This window comes from Ovis aries, chromosome 6 (genome assembly GCF_016772045.2).
Source record: "Ovis aries strain OAR_USU_Benz2616 breed Rambouillet chromosome 6, ARS-UI_Ramb_v3.0, whole genome shotgun sequence".
Classification (NCBI taxonomy): Eukaryota; Metazoa; Chordata; class Mammalia; order Artiodactyla; family Bovidae; genus Ovis; species Ovis aries.
In genome coordinates this window covers 17,930,579-17,953,067 of record NC_056059.1, presented here as the reverse complement: position 1 = coordinate 17,953,067, position 22,489 = coordinate 17,930,579, and the positions used below count along the sequence as shown (strand labels likewise).

The window sequence follows — 22,489 nt, the reverse complement described above, 5'->3', positions numbered from 1 at the left end:
TCCAGTCTCAACACACCCCTACTCAGTTATGGTCCTCAAGTACTTACCTTTAGGAAGCCCAGCTTTTACCTCAGTCCAGAAAGACGGACTGAGTTAGGTGGGCAGATTGTGTTTGGCACTACTTACATATAATTATATCCAGGGCAAGACTGTGTGGAGGAGGAAATGGAATCCACAGAAATACAAAGAGGATTACAGACCCTCTAAGTAATATACCCCACATATAAAAGCCCAGTGGGTAAATACTTCCTTACTTCATGAGCCAACTCAGCCCTGGATACATATGTGCTAATAAAAATATACCATATGTGGGAAGCATGACTTCTGAATTTTTCCTGATAAAGTACTCAAATGCTAACTTCCAAGAGATGCACATAATTGTTTTCCTCTTGGATGGAAATGAAATGCAAATCCATGGTCTTGATTATCAGAGTGGAATAAGAGAATTGATAGATTTAAAACATTATACTTCTGCCAAGATGACTGCACTTTCTTTTACTTCCTTCAAGAAAAAAGATAATTATTTTTCCATTCACTTTTCCAGCTGATGGATAGATAAAAATGGCATTGAGATTTCCAAGACCACTTGGCAGGAGAGGCTTGGGATAAGGGTTGAAGGTTTTAAAGATTGGTTTGGGCTCACTTTTATGAACTGGAAAGGAAAAAATAAAACTTCTACATATATCATAACTGTAGCTTAAAGACACACATACCAACCTGTGGACTTGTAGAAATCACTGGGTACTTTTATTTTCTTCTCCATCTTTCCAGAACACACAGGCGGCTGGCCAATTCCAAGAACACAGGGTCCTAGAATCACGTTTTCATCATGTGCCTCTCTGGTGGGATGAGGTCAAATACCACAATGGGACTAATTCAGGAACAACAATTATATGATAGAACACAAAGCTACTTTTTCAACCACATTTTACCTTAATGCCACTTTCTGTTCTTCATGTTCTCACCTTGATTTTATGAGTATATTTTTGTAATTTTTAAAGGGTACGTTTTCTGAGTGCCAAAAACTAAAATTCTTTCCTCTATATTTATACGTTTAAAACATGTTAACAGTAGGGCTTCCCCAGCAGTCCAGTGGTTAGGTACCCTCCTGCCAATGCAAGGAACAGGGGTTTGATCCCACATGCTGCAGAGCAACAAAGCCCGAGTGCCTAGAGAAGCGCGAGCCTCAACCACTTAGCCCACGCAGCGTAACTATTGAAGCTCATCCACTCCAGAGCCCATGCTCCACAAGAGGGGCCACCACAGTGAGAAGCTTGAGCACTGCAACTGAAAGGAGCCCCCGCCCATGCACAGCAATGAAGACCCAGCACAGTCAGAAGCAAAATAAAATAATAAACCTTTTTTTAAAATGTAACAGTAAAAATCAACTTCAATTTAGCAGTATCAAGATTTTAATGTGAGATACACATTTTTTTTTTGCACATGCCACCTGTTATGACCAGGGATCTTAGTAAACAGAAACTCCAGATAATTTAAGCAACAAAGGAATATATAGGAAAACTGTTGGGTATCTTACAGAACCGATGGAAAAGGCAAGAGAATAAGGCTTAGAAAATGGTCAGGAACGAGAAGTTAGAGGCAGAGGACTCAGCCAAGGCCATTCCACTGGAGTATTTGAGAGCTGAATACCATGATGCCATCACCACTGATACTCACTGCCCCCAGAATCTTGACTCCATCGCTGCCACCATAAAACCATGACTCAGTATTCAGGATATTCTACAAAAGCAAACTGGATATGTTGTCCCCCACTCCAGATGAACTGACTGGCAAACTCTAACATCTCTCCATCATGTCTCTACTACTAGGACCAGCATCTGAGGTATTTAAGAATATTAGAGAGACACTTGGGAAAAACAAGTTGAGGTTTTGGATGGATTGAGAATGCATCATTATTTTCCCACTTAAAACCTCACTATGAAACAGTACTTGGAACCAATTATTAGATGATTCCTTTCTCCATCAGAAACTTTTTCACATGAAGGGTAAGTATGTGTAAACATAACAATATTTTTTAAAAATCACATAAATAAGAAGCCAAAAAGTTTAATTTTATTGAATCAAGAAAGTTCATTCAGAGTTTACACAGATATTAATATACTTTAGATTATAACAGTTAAGAGATCACTAGCTGAGGGGAAGGAAAAAAGCAGTTTATATTTTCACTGTAGGGAAAAAAAAATTCTAATTGCTACAGATGTCTTATAAAATTCCCAAAACAAGATCTAGCCAAGTTTATCGTTTAATGGATCTTTTTTTCTTTTTTCAAGAGATGAAAAGTGAGATTCAATGTGTATACTATTGGTTACAACTGGTATAAGAGCTTGAAAAAATGATAATACAGAAGCATAAATACAAAAAGACAAGGTTTTAAAACTGTACTGTAGGAATATAACTAGAATAAGTTGGAAAAGATACATTAAAACCAGGAGTGTGTTACACTAGTTCAGAACAGAATTCATAAGGCAGACCAAACTGATGCTGTTAATACTTAAGGAAAAGGGTCTGTTTTGGGGATGCATGTCTGGACAGATACCACCACAAAGAAATGCCAACAATAACTACGTGGTCCCCTCTTGTTACTCAGTGTGGTGTCAAAGGTGAACTGACTGGGTGAACAGCTTAAGCCTTCTCCAAGGATTTGTAGTACTCCATCAGCACATCCCAGGCCTTGGGAGCCATGAAACCTTCAGGAGGTTTCTGGCCTTCGCGGGCAAGTTTTCGCATTCGTGTTCCTGAAATAAATTCAAAGTCTTCATGGCTAAAAGGGAGAGAAAAAAGAAAATTATTTCACATTTTAAAAAACTTTGTAAATAGTGAAATTTTAAAAAAGTCTGTTCCTTCTGTTCATGGTACAGAAGCTTAATGAAAAAGATCTAGATGAAACATAATACTTACAAACATCAACCTGATTTCAGGTTTGTCACAGAACAAAAAACATCACAGTATCAAAAATCACAAAATAAAACGATGATCGCTTGGACTGCCCTTTTATTGTTGGTTTAGTTGCTAAGTCATGTCCGACGCTTGTGACCCCATGGACTATACTCTGCCAGGTTCCGCTGTCCATGGCATTTCCCAGGCAAGAATACTGGAGTGGCTTGCCATTTCCAGGAGATCTTTCCAACCCAGGAATTGAACCTGGGTCTCTTGCATTGCAGGCAGATTCTTTACTGACTAAGCTATGAAGGAAGCCCTTTTATAACCATACATATTTTCTTCCCTCTCCCCCAATCCTTGGCAACTAAAAACTTAGAAATAGGATTTTTTTTTTTTTTTTTTAGAAAAACATCTAATTCTAGACAGTCTGAATCTGAAAGACGAAATGCATTTTGGAACAGTAAGATAAAAATTGGAACTTGAAAAATAATAAACAAGTAAGTAGCAATGATTAATATTATTTCATTGATAAGGTATTACACAAAGGCAGTGTTAGCTCTTTTCACCTTCATACCTTCAAAACACACAACAGCCCTTAGACCATTAAGTACAGTGCACTATGGCTAAGACACACAGTGTCTACTGGTAATTTCAACCTTCTCCCTCAAACAAGGGACTGCCCAGGCAGCAGACAAGAACCCAGAGAGAGTTCTAGGTCATTCAACTCACCAGGTCACAAGCCCTGTTTACTCCTCATCAGTGACTGTATGCTCCTTCCTTCCCCACTTTGCTATCTGTGGAGTTAACTTGGGAATCAAGTGAAATCATAAACTCCCAAGTGGTCCTTGCTTCTACAGGTATGCCAGGTATGTTTTAACTAATCATTCGGTTTCTAGGGATCTGTGTAAAGGAAATAACTGGAGAGGCCTGCAAACATTATGCATAAAGATAGTTATTTAAAGTTGTTTTAAACGTTGTAAATGATGACATCCATGGGATTCTCCAGGCAAGAATACTGGAGTGGGTTGCCATTTCCTTCTCCAGGAGATCTTCCCGACCCAGGGATTGAACCCAGGTCTCCCGCATTGTAGGCAGACGCTCTACCGTCTGAGCCACCAGGGAAGTCCGTAAATGAGACAGTTGAAGGTTTAAGTACACTATGTACATCCCTGAGTACAGTTACACAGTCATTAGAGTATACTTAAGAACAGAAAACAATGTAAGTGACGATTCATGAAAAAAGTAAAATTTTTGTTAAGGCCACAGAGGGGCTAAGGAAGATGACCACAACAGAGGTAAATCCATTGGATAAATAAATCAAAATTTAAATTGTCTTTAATCAACGGTTTCAGTGGCATCACCGACTCAATGGACATGAGTTTGAGCAAACTCCAAAAGATGGTGAAGGACAGGAAGCCTGGCGTGCTGCAACCCATGGGACCACAAAGAGTCGGACACAACTAAGCAACTGAACAACAAAAGTGGATGAGGAGGAAAGAGATGAAGTGGTAAAGCGGCAGAGATACAGAGTAGAGAAAAGATTTTTCTTTTTTAAAGGAAAAGGGAGGTCTTACCATGTATATAGGCAGAAGAAAATAAGTGGCAAGAATGAGGAAAGGGAGGAGAATGAAAGCCAGGAGAGAGAAACAGCAAAGAAATGAAAGCTGGAGAAGAAAGTCTGGGATGAAGAACACAGAGAAAGAAGCTCTGACAAGGAGAGTGAAGAATGAAGAAAATAGTGATGATCTGTAGTTAGCAAGAGATGAGGTGGTTAATGCAAGATGGTCTCAACCTTCTCAATAAAGCTGTAAGATCACCTCCTGAGAGGAACCCAGAACCTGTGTGGCAGGAACTGATAATAAGATCCATCAGTGCAGTTAAGTGACTTTATCTCCAAGCCAGAGAGGTTACCCCTCCAGGCAGAGCTTAGCAAAGCAGCACCTGGAGAGGAAGTCAAGGGCCGGCAGGGGTCCAGATCTCTCCAACTGTGTCCAGAAACACTCATTCCAACCCAATGTACAACTGATTAGTTTGGCTCACAATCATTTGACAAAAGTTGCTTGAACATTTCTGTTCCTTAGAAGGTCCACTTAACAATTCCTTCCATAAGCCTCATTAAGGGAAATTATGACTCCAGATCTTTCTGGCCATGTCCGTTTAAAATTTTGATTTCAAAAGAGGAAACCCCATGTCTGTGTAGAAAGTGCCTGTTCCTGATGGCAATGAGAAAGGAAATGAGGAAGCAGCTTGCAGAATAACTCTGTCCTGACTTTGTGATTAAAGGAAAAGAGCCAGACCAATTAAAGCCCTTTCTTTCCTCATAATGCCAAACAGTGAAATGCAGAAGTCGGCTTGCATTCCTTCTGAAATTGCACTTTAAAACCACAGTCCCTGGGCACCTCTTTTCCGACCCTATTTCACACTCCATCTGCCCCGCATGCCACAAGCATTTCTTCATCACATGAAATGGGAGTTTCTGCTTCCACAAGCTGGTGGTTCCACTCCACCCTGGCTACAGAAAACACATTTATCTCCTTCTGCTTCATACTTGTAGCAGAGAAGGCAACGGCAACCCACTCCAGTACTCTTGCCTGGAAAATCCCATGGATGGAGGAGTCTGGTAGGCTGCAGTTCATGCGGTTGCGAAGAGTCGGACACGACTGAGCGACTTCACTTTCACTTTTCACTTTCACGAACTGGAGAAGGAAATGGCAACCCACTCCAGTGTTCTTGCCTGGAGAATCCCAGGGATGGGGTCGCACAGAGTTGGACACGACTGAAGCGACTTAGCGGCAGCAGCAGCATACTTGCACTTCGATCCATCACACGAGGATTTTATTTTTTTATCAGAAATCAGGTGCAAGGATTTGACACAACAGTCACTATCTGTAATCTAATCCCAGTTTTCACAATCACAGCTTTGAATGGATAGCTTTCTACAGAAAAAAATAAAGTAAAAACTGAGCTCTTCCGGGAATGACCTAAAAACTAGCTCTGAACCCTACCTGTGAGTAATCGGGAATCTGCCAGAAGCAGGTCAGGCTACTAAACAAAGGACCTAAGGCTTTCACTGGGCTCCCCTAATAGCTCAACTGGTAAAGAATCTGCCCACAATGCAGGAGGCCAGGGTTCGATCCCTGGGTTGGGAAGATCCCCTGGAGGAGGGCGAAGCAATCCACTCCAGTATTCCTATCTGAAGAATCCTCTATGGACAGAGGAGCCTGGCGGGCTGCAGTCCCTGGGGTGGCAAAGAGTCAGACATGATGGAGCAACTAAGTACAGCACAGGCTTTCACTGCAAAGCAATTCCAGATAGCCCATCTGATTATACTCGGTAACAGATATCCGTGGCACCTGAAAAAAGAAACGCAGGTCTGTTTCTTTTTTTTTCCTTTTCAAAACCACTCGGTCACAGAGTCTTACAATCCACAGCTGACAGAACGCCTCCTCTAACACACACACACACTCTCCCCCGCCCCCAAAACAATAAAACACAAAACAAAAAACAACCGAAGGGGAAGGGGTTTTAGGACTCAAGGATGGAAAAGGCACACCAGCCATCAGACTATGTGGGACCCTGGGGGGCAGCAGCTTGTCCCATGTACGACACACTAACTACACATGGCCAGCATCTTGACCAACTCCAAAGTGCAACGACTCGTGGCCACGTGCGGAAGATTTTAAATCTTTACAACCATCTGCTGTCTCTCACACATGCGACCATCAGAGCCACCAGCACAAGCTGTTCAGATGGACAAGAAGCTGGGGTCAGAGGGGGGGCCCTTTGCATTTATCTTTCAAAAGTTCATATTCAATTCAACTGACTTTTTAAAAAAATGCTAATTAGATGATAAGCAATCAGGGATGCAAAGAGAAGCTTCTCTGACAGAATTGAAGATGATGGTAGTAACTTATAAGGGAATCTCGTTAACTATTTGGGGGTAATTAACTTTCATCTAACTTGAAAGAAACTCATATATAAACAGTATACATCAAAATACTAAGAATTCTCTTCAAATACAAATCATTTATTCAAAACCAGATAATTAGCTGTTTACGGATTTCTTTCCAGGAACCAAAAAGCACTGACATCATATGTGACAAATTTAATAATCTTTTATTTCCAAATCAAAGATCAACCGAAACACGTGAAAAATTTAATTATCTCAAACTAATTTACCCAAATCCTTAATTCATCATGTTTTCCTCACCTCAAAACTCTTTAAATAAAAGCTAGAGCACAACTCCTATCAGATATTCAGTCAAATAAGAAGTTTCCAGGGAATGCCTACTTGTCTTTCTTCCAGTCTCCATGTTGCAAGCTGCCTAAACCATCATCTCATCAACTGTTGCCTGCACCAGGGCACACCTCCACACTGACTTCCCTCCCACCGTTCTCTCTTCTATACTGCTAGGTCATTTCTATACTTTTAAGTGCCAAGGAGTAGTTTCAAACGTGTCTGTGGTTTAATAAACACTGCAAGTATAGTTACTCTGTAATCCACGTCTGATAATTCTGGTATGTGAAGTCTTTGAAAACCTACTTGTGCTGAAGGTACTTTCCTTTTTTTTTTTTTCTTTTGTTGGCGCTGTTTCCTTGTGTATTTTATCATTTTTTATTGAAACTGTCTATTAAGCCTGTATAATTATTTGTGGGAATAAGTTGAGGTGGAGGACAAGGCAGTAATAATCCAGTGAGAGTATATATTTGCTTCTGCTGAATGTTTAAGAGGCATGCCCAGTTAAGAACCACCAAAAACTGATTTCACAGCTTGAGGGTTTTGGGGTTGTTGATTTTTTCTGATATAATCCAGGTAATATATATGAGGGCTTCCCTGGAGGCTCAGTGGTAAAGAACCCACCTGCCAATGTAGGAGACAGGGCTTTGGTACCTGACCCCCTGGAGGAGGAAATGGCAACCCACTCCAGTATTCTTGCCTGGGAAATCCCAGGGACAGAGCAGCCTGGCGGGCCACAGTCCATGTTACAAAAGAGTCAGACATGACTTAGTGCCTAAACAACAGCAACAACAAGGTAATCTGCGTTTGGCCCATGTGAGCAGGCCTGAGCTTTGGAGCCTAAAGCTCAGTGCTCTGCTCAGACTCTCGGTACAGGAATGGGTGGGGTTCACTTCACATTCTCTCTAAACACCTAAGGTGGGAGGGAGCACCAGCTTAAAGGGAGTGCCTCCTGCTTGACTCCCTGCCCTGGTCAGGACCACGGAAATCAACACTAGAGTTCCCTAGGTTCACCAGGGCAAAAGCAACTTCAACACTCAAGTTAACAGAAGTCCTAACTTTCACTTAATAGTTTACCTTTACAGTCCTTATCATCTTATCAGTGCCATAATACTTTTCTGAAAACATTTTCCTTTAACCAGAATTTTTAGTTAATTTCTTAGGAGAATCAGTCAGTATAATCCAATTTACCTAATTACCCAAAACTTGAACTTCCCAGTATCTAATGTTCACCCTAACAATACTATCTTTTAAAAATCTATTCCAGTTTGTACCTTTCAAAGAACTACTGTATCTTGTCCCTATCTCATCCTGCTCCTTTCACTCCCTTTTCCTATCCACCCTGGACTTCTTCCCAAGCCCTCTGGGTCTTCTCACCTCAGCACCTTTCAAGTGCTTATCTCTTTGTCCAGAATGCTATTCAGTTCAGTTCAGTTCAGTCACTCAGTCCTGTCCGACTCTTTGCGACCCCATGGAATGCAGCATGCCAGGCCTCCCTGTCCATCACCAACTCCTGGAGTTTACCCAAACTCATGTCCACTGAATCTGTGATGCGATCCAACCATCTCATCCTCTGTTGTCCCCTTCTTCTCCTTCCCTCAATCTTTCCCAGGATCAGGGTATTTTCAAATGAGTCAGTTCTTTGCATCAGGTGGCCAAAATATTGGAGTTTCAGTTTTAGCATCAGTCCTTCCAATGAACACCCAGGACTGGTCTCCTTTAGAATGGACTCACTGGATCTCCTTGCAGTCCAAGGGACTCTCGAGAGTCTTCTCCAACACCACAGTTCAAAAGCATCAATTCTTTGGTGCTCAGCTTTCTTCACAGTCCAACTCTCACATCCATACATGACTTCTAGAAAAACCATAGCCTTGACTAGATGGACCTTTGTTGACAAAGTAATGTCTCTGCTTTTCAATATGCTGTCTAGGTTGGTCATAACTTTCCTTTCAAGGAGTAAGCATCTTTTAATTTCATGGCTGCAGTCACCATGCAGTGATTTTGGAGCCCCCCAAAATAAAGTCTGACACTGTTTCCACTGTTTCCCCATCTATTTCCCATGAAGTGATGGGACCGGATGCCATGATCTTCGTTTTCTGAATGTTGAGCTTTAAGCCAACTTTTTCACTCTCCTCTTTCACTTTCATCAAGAGGCTTTTTAGTTCCTCTTCACTTTCTGCCATAAGGGTGGTGTCATCTGCATATCTGAGGTTATTGATATTTCTCCCGGCAATCTTGATTCCAGCTTGTGCTTCTTCCAGCCCAGCATTTCTCATGATGTACTCTGCATATAAGTTAAACAAGCAGGGTGACAATATACAGCCTTGACATACTCCTTTTCCTATCTGGAACCTGTCTGTTGTTCCATGTCCAGTTCTAACTGTTGCTTCCTGACCTGCATACAGGTTTCTCAAGAGGCAGGTCAAGTGCTCTGGTATTCCCATCTCTTTCAGAATTTTCCACAGTTTATTGTGATCCACACAGTCAAAGGCTTTGGCACAGTCTATTATGTCCTTCTTTATCAAGATGCCTATTCATCTTTTGGAACTCAGCCCAAATGTCACCTACTTCAGGAACCCATCCTTGATAACCCAGACTTGGTCAGATAAGCGTTAGCTGAGTTTGCCACAAGTCTTCTGCAAAGCACATGGGACCCTTAGTTAACTGTGTTGTTAGTGGTTTATGGTCTGTCTTCTCCAGAATGTAAGTCCCTATATCTCTTAAGCCAACAAATCAAGCTTGTTTCCAAACACAGTGCTCACACTTAGCAAGGGCATGTATGCAGTAAAGATCAATATGTAGTTAATAAATGAATAAAAGAACAGCAAAGTTGTTAAGTTTTATCCTAATTTCAATGTAAATATTGACTTTAAAACAAGATACAGCATATATAAAATATATAATTTGACTTTCAAAAGTATACATAGTACTGTCATTAATTATAATTCAAAGGTATACTAAGATTTTAAATGAGACCCTAGTGTTCTTGCCTAGAGAATCCCAGGGACGGGGGAGCCTGGTGGACTGCCATCTATTGGGTCGCACAGAGTCGGACACGACTGAAGTGACTTAGCAGTAGCAGTATCTGTTAATGGTTATGCAATAACTCCCTATGCAATAAATATAACCTTTATTATTATTGTCTAATAATTATTATCTATGCAATAAAAAAATAAAACTTTTGCCATTAAGTATGTGAAAAATCTACAAGCACAGGACAAGACTCACTGGAAAATTCATGCAATTGCTATCAGACTTCCACAAGTTTTCAAAAGAAACATCAAAATCAGTAAAAACATTTTATGAAATAATGGCAGACAATTCCCCAGTACTTTAACAGAAATATTTATGTGTGGTGAAGACTTCAGTTCAGTTCAGTCGCTCAGTCGTGTCCCACTCTTTGCGACCCCATGAATCGCAACACACCAGGCCTCCCTGTCCATCACCATCTCCCGGAGTTCACTCAGACTCACGTCCATCGAGTCAGTGATGCCATCCAGCCATCTCATCCTCTGTCGTCCCCTTCTCCTCCTGCCCCAAATCCCTCCCAGCATCAGAGTCTTTTCTAATGAGTCAAATCTTTGCATGAGGTGGCCAAAGTACTGGAGTTTCAGCTTTAGCATCATTCCTTCCAAAGAATACCCAGGGGTGATCTCCTTTAGAGTGGACTGATCTCCTTGCAGTCCAAGGGACTCTCAAGAGTCTTCTCCAACACCACACAGCAAGAAAGAAAAAAGAATTCACACAAGAAATATTTCAGAGGTCAACATGACAAGACTTGGGTATAAAGAGTGAGGTGAAAGAATAAAGGATTCCAAACATTCTATATAAGAAGAAGAACAAGTAACTAAAGAAATTTAGGACTTAGAGATACATGAAGGGAAAGGTAAAGCTGCTTCTGGACATTTTAAATAATACCATGAAATCTAAGCAGAAACACCCATTAGTGTGTAGACAGGATTCTAAGATGGCCTTTATGACCTTCACCCCATGAAGGTGTCACTAGCATGATATGTCCTTATATGGCAAAAGGAATTTTGCAGAAGCAATGAAAGTTACTAATCAATTGACCTAAAACAGTGAAATTATGTGAGTGGGCCTAACTAATGAATTAGAGGCCTAATCATTCAAGCCCTCTAAAAGCAAAGAATGTTCTCAGATGACAGCAGTAGTCAGAGATTCGAACCCTCGGGGATTTGACCTGAGGGAGGGTCTAACACTGAGATAAAGGGGCCCACAAGGAAAAACCACAATGTGGCTTTGAGCTGCAGAGAATGATCCCCCTATTAACCAGTCAGAAGCTGGGGACCCTCAGTCCTATAACCATAAGGAACTGAATTTTTCCAACAAGGGCATCTGGCTTGTCTAAAGGATATCTAAGGTCTATTCCATCTCAAAATTCTAGGAAATATTTAATGTTTATTATTTTTCTTAAAGTCCTATATTTTGCAATTGGTTCTTCCTTTCTGGATTACCTAGTTCTTAAAATCGGAGAAGGAAATGGCAACCCACTCCAGTATTCTTGCCTGGAGAATCCCATGGACATAGGAACTTGGGGGGCTACAGTCCATGGGGTAGCAAACAGTCGGACACGACTGAGTGACTAACACACACACATTTTCATTATTATTATATTTGGTGATCTGTGATCTTTTACTACTGTAATTGTCACCCCAGGCTTCTGACCTAAGGGACTGTGAGGTTATGAATGGGTAATGTTTTAAGCCACTAAATTTGTGTTAATTTGTTACAGAGCAATAGAAAGTTAACGTAATTAGCAACCTGGAAACACTGAGGAATAGCTTTAAGTGTCACCACACAGAAACCACTAGAGCAGGTGAGCTCTTCTGTGGCAAGTATATGAAAGAGTGAAGGAAGTATGAGAAAAGCCTTGAAGGATGTCTATAAGTAGAGTGCTTTAAAAAAAGAAGACATTAGTAGTAGTACATGATTTAAGGAATACTTCACAATTTAAAATATGAAGGAAATACTGATAACATGGAAATAACCAAAAGCAAACATTTGTGTCTACCTGTTCCCTCACTGACCCATTTCCACCAGGCACTCTGACTCACAGGCACTCTTTCTTTGGTGAGCTGCTATTTTAAAAATATGAACCAAAATTTTGTATTAACCGGGGCAGGAGGAGAAGGGGATGACAGAGGATGAGATGGCTGGATGGCATCACTGACTCGATGGACGTGAGTCTGAGTGAACTCCGGGAGTTGGTGATGGACAGGGAGGCCTGGCGTGCTGCGATTCATGGAGTTGCAAAGAGTCGGACACGACTGAGCGACTGAACTGAACTGATCCAAATACAAAGAAGAATTATTACTAAAGGAGAAAAAAATTACAAATAGCTGAATTATCTCTAAAAGTGTGTAATAGCTGAAAGAATGGGTTTTAATCTTGTAGTCCTAAAACTAAATTTCCTTGAGTCATTATTACAGCTAACATGAACCTACTTAACTTCCTAAGTATAAACAGATGATTGTTATCATAATTCTTATCAATAATATCTCGCCTGTAATCTTCATGAAGTTTGTTTTTTCATCCCTAAGCCTTGTTTTACACTGGTATTTAGTCAAATCAAAGCTATAAAATCATTAATTACATAAAAGCTGGCATTGAATAACATCCATTAATCAAACATAAGACAACCTCATATGTGCATAATTAATAACTGTGTTTTCTCACTACATCAAAGACTATCGCCTTTCCACAAAATTTTAATCACTTTCCAACATATTCCCATCAACTTAATTACACTTGAACAGGAATATAAAAAATGAGAAAACTAAGGCAGTTTTAAAGCTTCCCAAGTTACAATTTATTAGATTTAGTAACTCAAAAAAAATTCCAAGAAAATGAGCCAGTCATGCAACTAATATAGAATTCATCACTGGAAATTCTTATGAGAACTGATGTAATTATTTAGCTTTTGAATGATTAAAAGAGAGACTTAAAGCAATATTACACAGACTTAACAAAACATGAAAGTTATCCAGGGCTTCCCAGCACATCATTCAACTACATACAGATGGACTCTATGGTCCTGTGTGTGATTAAATCAACTGATCGTGCAAGGAAACCACAGTAACAAAACACAGCCGCACAAGAAGTGTAAAAGCTCTGCTCTAGCTTTGCTTCCTTAACTCATCAAAAGGCAAACTCATCTAAGTTTTAAGCAGTCGGCCACCTGCAGAAGAATTCTACTTCTCGCCTCTTACTCTGTGACTAATTGTTACTTTCAGAACGAGGTTTCACTCATAACATTTGTACATAAACCACACAAATAAATTGCATGCAGGGTGAGAAGTGAAGGGTTGCCCTGCCCAGCATTCCACCCCTGGCACTATACATTCTATCCATTTGTAGGAAACCAAGCCTACCCTCAGTGGGGGTTCTCAACGGCAGGAGGAGCTTTCAAAAGAATTGCCAATAGGTAATTTTCTCCAGACTAAGAAAATTAAAATCTCTGATGGTGACCCTACATGTTTTGAACCACAAAAGAACATATTTGAAGCTTTTCAGTTTTTCTTAATATTTTATATTTTCACTTCAATCACCTATTCAGTAACATAGTTCAAAGTATACTCTAATTGCTTTTTTTTATTAGAAATAATTTTTTTTAATTTAAGTTTATTTATTTTAATTGGAGGCTAATTACTTTACAATATTGTATTGGTTTTGCTATACATCAACATGAATCTGCCACGTGTTCCCCATCCTGAACCCCACTCCCACCTCCCTCCCTGTACCATCCCTCTGGGTCATCCCAGTGGACCAGCCCCAAGCATCCTGTATCCTGCATCGAACCTGGACTGGCGATTTGTTTCTTATATGATATCATACATGATTCAATGCCATTCTCCCAAATCATCCCACCCCGTCTCTCTCCCCAAATTTTCTTTAACCTTCTAAAGCATCCCTTTGGTAGAAAAAGACCCTTTAAAACTCATCACATTGCTTTTCTAGCTGCACTTTTTTTCAGACAGTGAAACTGTAGTATGTGTGTATCCATATGTATATAAGTATATATACATATGCATACATATACATATATAAATACACACAGAGACACATACATCTATTTCTAAATTTATTTAATTGTGTTTAAGCCAAAAAAAAAAAACCATGCCATGATTTAGAATGATTTCCAGATATTGGCAAACCCTAATTTTGTACAGGGGTAAAAATGGTACATTTCTGGTTTATTGCAAATTCTTCTCATGGTGAGGTTCTGCAGTATACTATAACCTGGGCCACAACTCAGATCTTCAGAAAATAACGGTCTAGCAGAGCACCCAAAGCCCATGCTCTGGAACAATCCAGAGGGGTACGGTGGGGAAGGATGTGGGAGGGGAGGTTAAGGATGAGGGAGACACATGTATACCTGTGGCCGATTCATGTTGATGTATGGCAAAAAAAAAAAAAAAAAATCAACATATTGTAATTATCCTTCAATTAAAATACATAAAAAGAAAATAATGGTCTAGAGTGGGTCTTGCCTTGAATTCCACACCAAGGCCGTTGAGCACAGTCAAGAGTACTTTCACATTTCCCCAAATCAGTTACACAATAAGCCTTTTCTGTTCATTGACTCATGGAGTTTTCCTGTGTTTTTCTAGAGTCCATTGCTCAGAAAAGTCTGCTATCATCTAAGATTGTGCATTTTCTCCAGAATTATTTGGCATTAAACGAGAAGCCAACAAATCCCTCAAGTTCCACTGTTATAAATAGTATTTATTTTTGCAGGTAACTTATTTTATTAAATGACATCAGAATTTATGTCCCTTTCAGAAACAAAAGAATTTTTTTTTTAATTTCTTTTCCGTTCTTGTCCGAACTATTACAAAACAGGCCACATTAAATGAGGACACACGGTTAGGATCAGCATTATTCCTGAGTGCAGAGTCAACTGTACAGTATCATGGAAAAAAGGATGAGTTCTCTCAGATGAGAAGTTATAAGACGTAAGTTTCAATAAGCACCCATTAGTAGAGATGAACTGAGAAAACAAAAATTTAAACAGAGAGCTGGCCCTCCAAATCCATGGTTTCTACATCCAAGGATTCAAACAGCCTCTGACTAAAAACATTCAGGGGGCAAGAAGAGAATTCTAGAAAGTCCCAAAATGTAACTGTAAAACCAAGAGTGGGTTTTCTGAAAGGGTAAACAAAATCAATAAACCTCTGGCCAAGCTCATCAAGAAGAAAGGAGAAAGGATCCAAATAAACAAAATAAAAAATGAAAGAAGATAAATAACAACTGACACTGAAAAAACACAAAAAGTCAAAAATAAAACTCGAATTTATCATGGGCAGGCAAAAATATATATAATTTAAATAGCATTTATATTGTATTTACATAGCATTTATATTGTATTAGGTGTTAAAAATACTCTGCTGCTAAGTCACTTCAGTCATGTCAGACTCTGTGTGACCCTATAGACAGCAGCCACCAGGCTCCCCCGTCTCTGGGATTCTCCAGGCAAGAACACTGGAGTGGGTTGCCATTTCCTTCTCCAATGCATGAAAGTGAAGAGTGAAAGTGAAGTCACTCAGTCACGTCCAACTCTTAGCGACCCAATGGACTGCAGCCTACCAGGCTCCCCCGTCCATGGGATTTTCCAGGCAAGAGCACTGGAGTGGGGTGCCATCGCTCTAGAGGTAATTTAAAGTCCACAGGAGGACGTGCGTAAGCCATATACAAATACTACACCGTTTTATATAAGAGACTCAAGGATCTGAAGGCTTTGCTATCTGTGCAAGGGTCCTGGAACCAATTCTCACAGAAACTAAGAGGCAACTACTTGCTCAGCCTGAAGTGTAATTTATACTAAAAAAGCAAGAGTACTAAATAAGCAGATGCAATTTGCATAAAAAGTATTAATCAACAAAACATGAAGCTCCTACTAACGAAAAATAGCTAGGAGCTATAGATTCTGGAAAGAACTACAGATTTTGAGCTAGAAGGAAATCAGTTCATCCACTGCCACCCTTCTGGAGATAAAGAAACAAGGCCAGAGATGACACAGGAATCTCAAGTCCCTTGGCAAGCATGGGGCTAGCATGCATAACTTCTGCTTCCAGAGCCTCACACGGCCACTCTAAACTCACAGGGTGTACCGCCTACAGGCTTCCCTCATTTACCGCACTTCACTTCACTGTATCTTTCACAAACTGAAGGTCTGTGGCAGCCCTGCCTTGAGAAAGTCTATTGGCACCATTTTTCCAACAGTGTTTGCTCATTTCGTGTCCGTGTGGCACATTTTGACAATCCTCACAACTGTTCATACTTTTTCATTATATATATTATATATATGACAACAATAGGCACATTTCTAGTACTTACTAGGTTCCAGTTAACACTGTTTGCAAATGACATATCTGAGCTGATCTGGTCCTCAACCACTCTACGAAGATACGCACAGCATGATCACTACACCCCATCCTGAAGCTGAGGGAAGCTGGGCAGGAAGAGGACGGTGACTCCCCCGCGGCCACACAGCTGCAGGGGTGCTGGGGCAAGAATGCGACTCCATCCCCTTGGGCTTCAAAGTCTGTGCTCTTGCTATTCTGACTCTAGCACAACAAAACAGAGACATTTCTAGGGGAAACTGTTCTAGATCTAATTCTGAATAGAAAGAAACTGGTCAGTAAAGCGAAAGTAGCAAAAATCTTGGAAGGAAAAAACATCATTTTGGCAGAATGAAGAGAGGGAGGACAGAAAAAAGCCTTGATCTGCGTGTGTAGGATCCACATTAGGAAGAGAATTAAAATCAAGGAAGAGATCGTAAGAGAGTAATCCCTAGACACGTTCAGCAATTTTGTTTTCCGAGCTTAAAGAATCCAATCCTACAATAACAATAATTTAAAAACTATTTAATCTATCACTATTATCACTCCCCCCAAATCACAGACTCAACCTAGCACACTACATCATCTTTGTAGACATGATAAAAATGGGAGCTGGAAATTAATATAATTTTGAGGATTTGTATTTAATTGAATAATACTATGTCTACCGGAAGCTGAATTGCACATCATAAGGTTTCTAGCGAGTTCTGTCCTCTACGAAGTCTAGCTTAATAATTCTATTATAATGACTTGAATAATGACCTTGAAAGTCATGTTATCTAAAAATTTAATTAGCGTACAGCAAGGATAACAGAATCAGCAATTAAAAGACTTGAAAAGTTTTTACATCAAATTAAACAAGATGTTAAAATAAAAATAAATTCAAAATTTTCTAATTGGGATCTAAATGAAAGATAGAGGGCTAGAGAAACGGTGTTTAGTTGAGAAGCAGACTTAATTAATGCAATCTTTGCTAAAGTCATTCAGTTTACCTACTGATAAAACTAATGGCTTGTCTAAAGGATATCTAAGGTCTATTCCATCTCAAAATTCTAGGAAATATTTAATGTTTATTATTTTTCTTAAAGTCCTGTATTTTGCAACTGGTTCTTCCTTTTTGGATTACCTATTTCTCAAAATCGGAGAAGGAAATGGCAACCCACTCCAGTATTCTTGCCTGGAGAATCCCATGGACAGAGGAGCCTGGACAGCTACAGTCCATGGGGCTGCAAAGAGTTGGACACGACTTAGTGACTCACACACACACACATTTTCATTATTATTATATCTGGTGACCTGTGATCTTGGAGGTTACTGTAATTGTTTTAGAGCCCCATGAACCATGCCCATATAATGATGGTGAACTTACTAAATGTATGTGTTCTGACTGCTCCACTAACTAGCAGCTCCCCCACCTCTCTCCCTCCCCTCAGGCCTCCCTATTCCCTGAGACACAACAATATTGAAACCAGGTCAGTTAATCTACAATGGCCTCTAAGTTTTTGAGTCAAAAGTGCACATGTCTCACTTTAAATTAAAAGCTAGAAATTATTAAGCTTATTAGTGAGGAAGGCATGTTGAAAACTGAGATGGGCTAGGCCTCTCGTGCCAAGCAGCCAAGTTGTGAATGCAAAGAAAAAGTTATTGAAGTAAATTAAGAGTGTTACTCCATCGAACACATGAAGGATAAGCAAGCCAAACAAGCCTTATTGCTCATATGGAGAAACTATTAGTGGTCTGGATAGATGATCAAACCAGCTACAATAATCCTTTCAGCCAAAGCCTAATTCAGAGCAAGACCCCAGCTCTCTTCAATTCTATGAAGACTAAGAGAGGTGAGGAAGTTCAAAAAGAAAAGCCTGAAGCCTATAGAGGTTGGTTCATAAGATTTAAGGAAAGAAGCCATCTCCATAACATAAAAGTACAAGGTGAAGCAGCAAGTGCTGATATAGGAGCTGCAGCAAGTTATCCAGAAGATCTAGCTAAGATCATTAATGAAGGTGGCTACACTAAACAATGGACTTCCCTGGTGGCTTAAATGGCAAAGAATCTACCTGCAATGCAGGAGACCTGGGTTCAATCCCTGGACAGCCCCTGAAGAAGGGAATGGCAAACACACTGCAGTATTCTTGCCTGTAGAATTCCATAGACAGAGGAGCCCAGTGTGCTACAGCCCACAGAGTCACAAAGAGTCAGACGCAACTGAGCAACTAACACTTTCACACTAAAGAACAGAGTTTCCATGTAGATGAAATAGCCTTCTATTGGAAGAGGACGCCATCTAGACGATGTCATTCATAGCTAGAGAGGAGAAGTCAATGCCTAGCTTCAAAGCTTCAAAGGACAGGCTGACTCTTGACAGAGGTTACTGCAGCTGATGACTAAGTTGAAGCCAGTGTTCATTGACCATTCCAAAATTCCTAGGGTCTTTAAGAACAATGCTAAATCTACTCTGCCTCTGCTGTATAAATGGAACAACAAAGTCTGAACAACAGCACATCTGTTCACAACATAGTTTTACAGAGTATCTTAAGCCCAATGTTAAGAACTTCTGCTCAGAAAAAAAGATTCTTTTTAAAATACTGACACTGCTCATTGACAATGCGCCTGGTCACCCAAGAGCTCTGATGGAGGTTAATGTTCCTTTCACGCCTGCTAATGTTGTGGATAAAGGACTAATTTCCACCTTCAAGTCTTCTTATTTAAGAAATACATTTTATAAACCTATAGTTGCCACAGATAGTGATTCCTCTGATGGATCTGGGCAAAGTCAATTGAAAACCTTCTAAAAAAGGATTCACCATTCTAGATGCCGTTAAGAATATCTGGGATTCCTGGGGAGAGGTCAAAATACCAGCATTCACAGGAGTTTGGAAGAAGCTAATTCCAAACCTCATGGGTGACCTGAGGGGTTTGAAGCTTCAGTGGAGGAAAGAACGGCAGATGTGGTAGAAACAGCAAGAGAACGAGAATTAGAAGTGGAGTCTGAAGATGTGACTGAATTGCTGCAATCGCACAATAAAACTTAAAATGGTTAAAGACCTGCTTCTAATAAGCAAAGAAAGTGGTTACTTGAGATGGAATCCACTCCTGGTAAGATGCTATACAGATTTTTAAATGGCAACAAAGAATTTAGACTATTACATAAACTTTAGCTGATAAAACAGCAGCAGGGTTTGAGGCTGAGTCCAGTTTTGAAAGAAGCTCCATTAAACAGCATTGTGTGTTACAGACAGCTCATTAGTGAAAGAGTTGATGGATGTGGCAAACTTCACTGTTGTCTTAAAATATATACTTAGTATCTTAAAATACACTACCGCAGCCCAACCTTCAGCAACCACCACCCTAATCAGTCAGCAGCCATCAACATGTAGGCAAGACCCTCCACCAGCAAAAACATCACAACTCACTGAAGACTCAGAGGATGGTTAACATTTTTAAGCAATAAAGTTTTTTAAATTAAGGTGTGTAAATTGCTTTTTTAGAAATAATGTGTGCTTAATACACTATAGTATATGTAGACATAACTTTTACCTGTACTAGGAAACAAAAAAATTTTATGTGACTTGCTTTATTGGGATTACTCACTTTAATTTCAGTGGTTTGGAACTGAACCCACAATATCTCGAGGTATGTCTGTATGGATATTATCTATAGATAGCAACTAATAAAATTTTGCCAGTCAAAAGAAGATAGATACATGCTTAATATTACCAATAATTTGCACGAAAAGGTTGTTCATTTTTTGCTCCTTCTAAGGTCTTTGAAGAATGAAGTTGCACTCTTAGTGGTCAGCATACCCCGTGAGCTGCTATTCACTGGATCTGTGACATTACAAGAGTATCTGAACTTTGTATGCCTCAGCTTACTACCAATCTACAAAATGGGGATAACTGCACCTACTTCACAGGATTCGTATAGGGCATTAATTACAAGTATTAACTTAATACCTATAATGCAATTAGGAGAGTGCCTGTCACACAGTGACTGCACAAATATTAGTCAAACTCTCTTATTACATAGATCCTTTGTGCTTACTAGCCAAATCATTGCTGAGTCCTTGGACTACTTCTATAAGGCAGATAGAAATGTCATCACTGCCTTAACACTTCCTAATAAAATTCCTAAGATCATGAACCATGAAACCAGATTCAATTTTTATTTCTACTTCTAACTTCTCAAGTATTGAGAAATTAGTTTCTTTGGTTTGCCCGTCTCTGAAATTGGTACAACAAAGCCTGCCACTGGTCAGCTGTTGTGAAGATGAGGCAATATATTAAAAGCCTAGGAGCAGCTTAGAACACAAGGCGTTTCACAGATTTATGCAGAGAATGCAACACTTACTGCTCAGAGTCATAGTAGTCCATCCGCTTCTTTTTCTTGTTATAAGCGGCAACTCGAAAGGGAACAATCTCCAAGGTGATCAGGCCCGGGGCCATGGTCAGCACTTTGGCGCCATGAGTCGGCTCATAAAGATCCTTCCCTGTTTCTGGATGGGGCATGCCAGCAGGGTCTCGTCCAACAATGTAAAAGTTGGCTCCTGCAACCATCCGTGCTCTGCAATGCCACTGGACCTAGGATAGAAATGGTCACATTAGATAACCACAATTTCATGACCAGCACTTAGAAGTAGGAAGTGGATAATAAATGTATATACTTCTTATATAATCAATATCTATCAGTAGGAAATCTCAAATTAAAATCATCATCTTGGGAAGCCAGAAAAAAAAAAAAAACCTGGCAACCCCTCCCCTTCCAAAAAAATCTACAAGTATATATGTATATGGATCTGGGAAGCATAAGACAAGGTGTAGGATGTCACTTAACAGCCAGCTGCTTTCCAACATAGCTTTGTAGCCTATACCGTCACACTGACTTACTGTTTAAAAACAAAAATTACTTGGTCTAACACCTAGAACTATAGGAATCTAGAAGTTAAAGAACCTAGAAGAGAGTTCATCATTCTCATTAAAACAAGAAGGAAGTGAATCCTCAAAGGTTAAGTGACTCGGTCAACAGAGTGTAGGACAAACCCAGGTCCACACACTTGGTCTTAGTTCCCTGTCAGTGTACGGCTCCATTATCTAGTGATTTACAAAACCATCTCAGTTCTATGTGAACAGATGGCCACTTCATATCATTTCATTTCGTCTCTCTTGATAGCATCTCTTCTACCAAGTACTTTATTTTTAGATCAACATAGTTCAGAAAGTCCAAGAGTATGAAGGCAACCCCATACCCTATATTTGAATAGGTCACCCTGAGGATTTTCAACTTTTCTAGTTGTTTCTACTGATCTTTGCCTCTATATTTCTAAACAGTATGTGTGTACAGTTGTAACCTGACTGTTAATTTTAGATGTTTTATGCTGTCATCCCTCAGTATCTGGATGCTCAAGTCCCACAGTCAGCCCACTGTATTCAACGTTTTGCATCCATGGATTCAATCAAGCACAAATCATGTAGTACTGTACATATTTACTGGATAAAAACCTGCATATAAGTGGACCTGCACAGTTCAAATTGGTCATGTTCAAAATTATAATATAGGCATAATTTCCTCATTATTTCCTACTTATAGTATTTGGCTCTCTTACTCAACTATCTTCATTCCCTATCCCATTTACTCAATAAACACTGTGGTATCAATACTTTGGTGAAATAACCATGTATCCATAAAATGGGAATTACAATCATATTTACTGGATATAATTTTTAATACAATTAATGTACGAAAAAACTGAGGACTTAGAGTAGTACCTGGCACAGAGTAAGTACACAATAAATGTTGGCTGTTATCATCTTTATTTTACTCCTCTCCTTGTACAACCGGTTTTCCTAGAGTTAATAACTGCCTTAATCTGTTTTCTGCTTGCTTAGTGTTCCATAGACCTGTGTTTCTATATTCCCTGTACCATCTTTCTTCCTAAACACACAGCTTAATACAATTCTCAGTCTCCCTACAACCGAGTTCTCACCGAAGAAATGAA

General features: G+C 39.8%; 1 protein-coding gene across 2 annotated transcripts in view; it reads right to left on the bottom strand.

The window, feature by feature from the left end:
• Window positions 1-2,051: 2,051 nt before the first annotated feature.
• The window catches only part of PAPSS1 (3'-phosphoadenosine 5'-phosphosulfate synthase 1), a 114,152-nt gene continuing 93,714 nt past the window's right edge, over window positions 2,052-22,489 (bottom strand). For both annotated transcript variants that reach the window (XM_004009639.6, XM_012179553.5), the window contains exons 11-12: window positions 20,845-21,074; window positions 2,052-2,782 (exon numbers count right to left, since the gene is read on the bottom strand). In XM_004009639.6, coding sequence (XP_004009688.1) covers window positions 2,644-2,782; window positions 20,845-21,074 — 369 coding nt within the window. In that variant the 3' untranslated portion in view covers window positions 2,052-2,643. The remainder of the gene's footprint in view (window positions 2,783-20,844; window positions 21,075-22,489) is intronic.